This window comes from Suricata suricatta, chromosome 17 (assembly GCF_006229205.1).
Source record: "Suricata suricatta isolate VVHF042 chromosome 17, meerkat_22Aug2017_6uvM2_HiC, whole genome shotgun sequence".
NCBI lineage: Eukaryota > Metazoa > Chordata > Mammalia > Carnivora > Herpestidae > Suricata > Suricata suricatta.
Window position 1 is genome coordinate 2,132,919 of NC_043716.1, and position 6,994 is coordinate 2,139,912.

At 60.1% G+C, this 6,994-nt stretch overlaps 2 protein-coding genes across 2 annotated transcripts in view; both read left to right on the forward strand.

The window, feature by feature from the left end:
* The window catches only part of TNFSF12 (TNF superfamily member 12), an 8,770-nt gene extending 5,984 nt beyond the window's left edge, over positions 1-2,786 (forward strand). The window contains exons 6-7 of the mRNA XM_029928792.1: positions 1,803-1,927; positions 2,087-2,786. Coding sequence (XP_029784652.1) covers positions 1,803-1,927; positions 2,087-2,338 — 377 coding nt within the window. The 3' untranslated portion in view covers positions 2,339-2,786. The remainder of the gene's footprint in view (positions 1-1,802; positions 1,928-2,086) is intronic.
* Positions 2,787-3,418: 632 nt separating this feature from the next.
* Positions 3,419-6,185, forward strand: TNFSF13 (TNF superfamily member 13). Its single transcript, XM_029928210.1, has 6 exons — positions 3,419-4,409; positions 4,758-4,836; positions 4,983-5,030; positions 5,173-5,291; positions 5,499-5,637; positions 5,871-6,185. Exons 1-6 carry the CDS (start codon positions 4,152-4,154, stop codon positions 5,978-5,980), a joined length of 753 nt encoding a protein of 250 aa, XP_029784070.1. The 5' UTR covers positions 3,419-4,151; the 3' UTR covers positions 5,981-6,185.
* Positions 6,186-6,994: the final 809 nt, after the last annotated feature.

The following is a 6,994-nucleotide window of genomic DNA, read 5'->3' on the forward strand; positions in this document are numbered from 1 at the left end:
GGGGGGACAGGAAACTGCGGGCCGGAGGCGCAGACTGGAGTCTGCAGGGAGAAGGCCAGGGTCACTCGTAGGTGGGCGGGAGAATGTCCTGCAGGCCTCGCGATGTCCTTGTGAAAGTAGCAAGGACAGAGCCCCGGGCTGGCGGAGGGGGAGGCCGTGGAAGGCGGCTGTGAGCGAGGCCTGGACAGCAACCGCTGGGGCCACAGGAAGCCAGACCCGGGGATGGGGAGGGGGTGGATGGTCACCTCCCCCTGCCTCCCTCCCACCAGAGTCCCCTGGGCGCCCACTCAGAGCGGGCCCAGCCCTGTAGGCCAGGGCACAGCAGACAGTGAGACCGTGTGGGACTCGACGCTTGCACATCCGTAACTAAACCGGATGATTTCCCGATGGCCACGGCTGCTGTGAAGAGGCAGGGGGCCCCTGTGAGGAGGTGAAAGCCAGGCCCGACTGGCCCCACCAGGGTGGCCGGGGACCTGGCCGGGGGAGGTGCTAGGCCAGGGAGAGGGCCAGGTGTGTGGCGGCAACAGGAAGAAGGCAGGAGTCCAGTGAGCTGGTGCAGCGAGAGGGGACGCTGGAGAGGTAGACGGGCGGGAGAGACCCGGGAAGCCACCTGAGTCCTGCTCCGTCACCGTAGTCACTTTCTTTGCAATTTGTGACCGCTCTCACTCAGAACTTTTGTTTTCCAGTAGAGCTTTATGGAGGTACACTTCACAGTCCATACAATTCACCCGTTTACACTATTTTTAGAAGTTTATTTACTTATGGGGGGAGGGCAGAGAGAGAGAGAAAGGAAGAGAGAGAATCCCAAGCAGGCTCCACACTCTGCAAGGAGCCTGACGTGGGGCTCAATCCCATGACCTCAGGGATCACAACCTGAGCCAAAATCAAGAGTCGGATGCTCAACTGAGCCACGCAGGCGCCCCCAAAGCATTTCTTCTTGTGGCTGAATAATTTCCCATTGAATGGATAAACCACAGTTTTCCTTACCCATTCATCATCTGATGGATATTTGGGGTGCCACTTTTTTTAATGTTTATTTTGGAGAGAGAGAAACAGAACATGAGCAGGGGAGGAGCAGAGAGAGAGGGAGACACAGAATCCAAAGCAGGCTCCAGGCTCTGAGCTGTCAGCACAGAGCCCGACGCCCGACGTGGGGCTTGAACTCACCAACCATGAGATCATGACCTGAGCCAAAGTCGGACACTTAACTGGCTGAGCTACCCAGGCGCTCTTTGTTGTTTTAATATTAATAATCCAAGTAACATATGATTCAAGTATTGTATGCACTCTCAAAGTAAAAGAGACAAACACTAGAGACACAGGGCACGTGGGTGCTCAGCTGGTTACGTGTCTGACTCTCACTTTCAGTTCAGGTCATGATCTCAGAGTCTGTGGGATCGAGACCCTTGACAGGCTCTGCACTCAACATGGAGCCTGTTTGGGACACTCTCTCTCTCTCTCTCACCCCCTCCCCCCCTCCCGCCCCTTCTCCCATTTGTGCTCTCTCAAAATAAATATTCTTTAAAATATTAAAAAAAAATAGACACAGAATATCAAAGCCCCCACGCCTCTCCTTCCGTCTGGCTCTTCCCAGAAGTGCTGGACACGTCGCTCCTGACCACTCTGGTCACACGTATGGTGCATTTCTTCACGGAACTTCCTATTACACTACAGGCTCCGTGGGCCGTGGCTCTACCCGGGCCCTGGGCCGTGACCGAGTCTTCTGTCCCCAATGGGCCTCTGGGGAGTGTGAGGAAGTCCTGTAAAGGGACTCTCCCCGATCTCTGAACACCCGCATTCAGGTGTGGACGGGACGGTGAGTGGCTGGGAGGAGGCCAAAATCAACAGCTCCAACCCCCTGCGCTATGACCGCCAGAGCGGGGACTTCACAGTCACTCGGGCTGGCCTCTACTACCTGTATTGTCAGGTGAGCCCCACGTGGCTTCCAGGGGAGAGCGGGGACAAGGGTCTGGGTCACAGGGCGGCGGGGAAGGGGAGCAGCTAGAGGCGGGAGGGGAGCTCAGGCTTCGGGTGTGTGTGTGTCCCTGGGTCACTGAGAACTGTGCCACCTGTCGCCTGCCCCTAGGTGCACTTTGACGAGGGGAAGGCTGTCTACCTGAAGCTGGATTTGCTGGTGGACGATGCGCTGGCCCTGCGCTGCCTGGAAGAGTTCTCGGCCACGGCCGCCAGCTCCCCGGGGTCCCAGGTCCGCCTCTGCCACGTGTCTGGGCTGCTGCCCCTCCGGCCAGGGTCCTCCCTGCGGATCCGCACCCTCCCCTGGGCCCATCTCAAGGCTGCCCCCTTCCTCACCTACTTCGGACTCTTCCAGGTTCACTAAGGGGCCCCGGTGGCGCCCCAGACCTGCCCCCCACCCCCAGCAGGGCTGCTTGGACTGGTCACGTGTCCCCATGCCACACAGATACCCCCTTCTCCTCTGACAGCCACACCTCACTAGCTCCTGATGCCTGGTCTTTTGACGCCCCCCCCCCCTCCCCCAGGCCTTTTCTCCTGGCTCCCTGCCCTGGCCGAAAGCCCCCCACCCCCTCCATCCCCGGACACTGTGTCTACTCTGCTCTGGGTGAGGATGGGTCCCCACCGCCTCTTCAGGCACTAAGAGGGGCTGACGCCAGGGAGACAGATGAGGCGGGGCGTTCCAAACGTGAGGGCTGAGAGCGAGACGGTCTCCTTCCCAAGAATTCCCTGTGGATTTTTAAAACAGATATTATTTTTATTATTATTGTGACAAAATGTTGATAACTGAATATTAAAGAGAATAAGCCATGGTCTCTCTCTCTTTTTTTTAATGTTTACTTTTGAGAGAGAGAGAGAGACAGTGCACAAGTGGAGGAAGGGCAGAGAGAGAGGGAGACACAGAAGACGAAGCAAGCTCCAGGCTCCGAGCTGTCAGCACAGAGCCTGCCGTGGGGCCCGAACCCATGAGATCGTGACCTGATCTGAAGTCGGACGCTTAACTGACTGAGCCTCCCAGGTGCCCCCACGGTGTCTCTCTTTATTGGGACATCGGGAACATTTCTCAGGGTAGCCGAGGGCCATGGCAAGGGGGTCTGGGCATCAAAGGGTGCGGTGCAGGACGGCTGGGACCCCAGGGCAATGGCCAGGCTCAGGCATGGGGACCCACATGCCTCTGCCCCGAGGCACGAGCAGAGAGTAGAAAGGCAAACTGCCAGGAAAAAAAATCAATCCTCTGCCCAAGGTCCAGCAGAAGTGGCCTCATTTAGCTGGGAGGCGGGACTCCTCGAGGGTGATCCCCAGCTGGGAGGAGCGGGAGCCTCTGGGCCTTAGGCAGGTGCAGGTGGCAGCCCGAGCCCCGGCCTGGATGTGGGGTGGGGGCAGGCCCGCAGGGGAGCTCAGGGTCCAGAAGCAAGCCAGGGTGGGGGGAGCCAGGGCCAGGGGAGGAATCCTGCACTGGTCGGGTGCTCGGGGCTGTCTCTCTCTCTCTCTTTGACCAGAGCCTTATGTAAGAGCTTTTCTCGGGAAACAGGAAGTCCTGCTTGCCAAGTTCAGCCCAGGGAGTAGTGCAGGCCTTATTCCAACACACCCGGCCTGGCCCTAACCCCAGAACTTGGTCACTTTCTTGCTTCCGCGACCCTGGCTCTCCTCTCCATCCGCCCCCTCCCCTCCTTTTGCACCTTTGGTCATTCCCAGCCAACTCGCCCAGAGACCTCTCCATAGCTCAGCCAGAGGGTCTCCCCCCGCTCACCCCTTGACCCCCAAGGCGGCCCAGCTTGTCCCTCCATCCCTGCCCTTGGCACCATGCCCCGGAGCCAGCCGACCTTCCCTCCCCCACTCCTGGGGCCCTCCCAGGGTTCCAGTGCTCTGCCTGCTTCCTGGGTGTCACTGGCAGTCCTGTCCTTCCTAGAGAGACTGTCACCAAATTCTCCTGAGGCTGGGGAAGGGTGTGGGGGGGTGCAGGGGGGAGTCCCAAGACAGCACGGGCCCTGCAGTGGGGGGCCAGGAGCGCCAGTGCTGCCCCTCGCCGGCTTTCCTCCTCCTTCCTTTTTATTCTTAAGTTCCTTTTTATTTCTCCCTTGCGTAACACTCCTCTTCTTCCCTTCTGCACCCCCACCCTCCCCACCACCTCCTCGCCACCCCACTCCTGAGGCCACCGCTCTCTGCAGGGGCCCCAGCTCATGCCAGCCTCATCTCCTTCCTTGCCAGCCCCCAGAGGGCCCCCGGGAGACATGGGGGGTCCGGCCCGGGAGCCGGCGCTCTCAGTCGCGCTCTGGTTGAGTTGGGGGGCGGCTTTAGGGGCTGTGGCCTGTGCCATGGCCCTGCTGACCCAGCAAACAGAGCTGCAAAGTCTAAGGAGAGAGGTGACTCGGCTGCAGAGGCCGGGGGGGCCCTGCAAGGAGGAAGAAGGGCATCCGTGGCGGAGCCTCCAGGAGCAGGTGAGTGAGGGGAGAAGGGCATGGGGGAGGAAGGGATGGATGGCGGGGCCATCTCTGGGCCTCTTGGCTCTTGCCTCTGGCCCGTCAGGTTTTGAGTAGGGTGCCGGAGAGGGTCCCAGGTTTGGAGGTCAAGGGAGCAGCCGTTCCAGGAAAGGACATTGTTAAAGATTAATGCTTCTCGTACCTAACAGATCCTGGAGGAGAGCCAGCACCGAGACTCAGGTTGCTGGGGAAAAGTGCATGAGAGATGTGAGGCACTCCTGGGGCGGAGGGAGGGCCGGGCTGGGAAGAAAGGCTGCCTGGGACCCTTGCATCTCAGCCTAACCGTGACTCTCTTTCTGTGAGCAGAGCCCTGATGCCCCGGAAGCCTGGGAGAATGGAAAGAGGTCCCGGAGAAAGAGAGCAGTGCTCACCCATAAACAGAAGAGTGAGGCCGCGGGACGCAGCCGGGGTGGGAGGTGATCCAGCCGCAGGGGGTCTGGAGACTGTTATCCACAGCCAGGGTGAGGGCGGAGGGCTGAGCACAGGGCGGCCGGGCCGGCGGGCACCGCTTAGATTCCCTTCTCTCCCCAGAGAAGCACTCCGTTCTGCACCTCATTCCCATCAACATCACCTCCAAGGGTGAGCCCCGTTTTCAGTAATGGCTTTTGGGGAGGGGCAAGATTGGGGAAGTTCGGGGCTGGCACCTGGGCCTGAGAACCCTGCAGGGGCAGAGTGTCTGAGAACGCAGGGAAATCCTGACTGCCACACTCATCACTCCCAGAGGACTCTGATGTGACAGAGGTGATGTGGCAGCCAGCTCTTAAGCGTGGGAGAAGCCTGGAGCCGCAAGGATACGTTGTTCGAGTCTGGGACACTGGAGTTTATCTGCTGTATAGCCAGGTAATCCCAGATGTACCCTGAGCCTCAAGTGGGGGCCTGCAGTTCTGTTCCCGAAGGGCCCGAACGCCCGGGTACTGAGAATTCCCAACCCCTCTGTTTGTACCAAACTCAGACGACCCTCCTTCCTTCCGTGGCTCTCCTGTCCAGGCTCCCGAGGCCTCCCAGCACTGAGCCATGCCCTCTCGTTCCCCCTCTGTCCCCTGCCAGGTCCTGTTCCACGATGTGACTTTCACCATGGGTCAGGTGGTGTCCCGGGAGGGCAGGGGAAGCCAGGAGACACTATTCAGATGTATACGAAGTATGCCTTCCAACCCGGACTGGGCCTACAATAGTTGCTACAGTGCAGGTGGGTGCCCTGCGGGCAGTGGAGGGGGGACGGGAGAAGAGCAGGGTGTCTCTGACCCCACCCTGGGGGCCTGGGGGCGAGGAAGCAGGGGGTTGGAAAGTCTGGGTGGAGAGACGGATCTGAGGAACGGACAGGAAGCAGGAAACAGGCTGAGCTGGAGAAGGAAGGGAAGACATCAGAGAGTCTGCGTCACTGTGACCTCACTGAGCATCTCTTTGTCTCCTGTTTCTCAGGTGTCTTCCACCTACACCAAGGGGATATTCTGAGTGTCACAATCCCCCGGGGAAGGGCGAAGCTTAGCCTCTCTCCATCTGGAACCTTCCTAGGCTTTGTGAAACTGTGATTTTAAGGTGGTCTCCAGCTTGGAAGACTAGGGTGGGGACTTACTAGAGGCAGCCAAGAGCTAACACCAACAGAGGCCGTTTTCTGGGGTTCACTGGAACCCTGGGTTTGACAACTAATGAATATCTGAGCCTCCCTTTTTCCATTCCACCCCCATCCCCTAGACTTTGATGCATGGATATTAAAGTATAATCTCTTGCTTTTGTCCCCGTCCAGCCCCACATTCTTGGAGGTGGGGTGGGGGAATACAAGGGGGGCAATGCCAGGCCTTGGTGGAGACCTACTTTGAGTCCCACTGGAACGCTTCCAGAACAGCACTACCATCTAGCGGCAGCTTGAGAGAAGCAGCCTGCCTGGTGGCAGAAGTCCACGAAACCTCCCTCTACACAGGGAGACTCCTGATCCCCCGCACCATACCGCCCTCCAGGTACCCGCTGCCTCCTCCCTCCACAGGAAGCCCCGCCCTCACCTCCCTCTCCACCAACGGGGTCCCGGCTCCCATCACTATCTCCAGGGGTGTGTTTATCCGGCGCCCGGCTTCGGGGGTGGGGGGGGGGGTGGCGGACGACGGCGGTCCCCTCGCAGACGCATTACAGGTACCAAGTTCCGCCTTTCCTGCTCTCCACTCCCCAGGCGTGGCGGGCCCTCCAAGCCCCGCGGGGCGGGGACGGGTCGCCGGGCGGCCTCGGGTAAATCGTGCGCCCGAATGCTGGTCTTCATTCACCCCTCTTTCTGCTCAAGACCTGCTTAAACTTAAATAAAAGAGTAAACGACCTCCACTGTCCCCGCTGCCCTGCCTCGGCCTCGTCCCTGTACCGGGATCTGCCCGCCCTCCCGGCTGTCCTCCGGTGCGCTCCCCGGGACCGAGGTACCGGGGCCCCGGCCTTCGGGCCCCGCCAGCGCCGACAAGCGCCACGCAGCGGGACACGCAGCGGTGGGGGACACGCAGGCGCAAGAAAGCGTGACGGGCCAGCCCCGCGCGGCCCGGAGCAGCGGGTTTGCGCAGGCGCAGCCG

Excerpts from the sequence above, each read along its gene's own strand:
- TNFSF13 (XM_029928210.1), top strand. The coding sequence starts at position 4,152 with ATGCCAGCCTCATCTCCTTCCTTGCCAGCCCCCAGAGGGCCCCCGGGA. Across the intron at positions 4,410-4,757 it reads GGCGGAGCCTCCAGGAGCAG|AGCCCTGATGCCCCGGAAGC; the intron begins GTGAGTGAGGGG and ends TTCTGTGAGCAG. Across the intron at positions 4,837-4,982 it reads GCTCACCCATAAACAGAAGA|AGAAGCACTCCGTTCTGCAC; the intron begins GTGAGGCCGCGG and ends TTCTCTCCCCAG.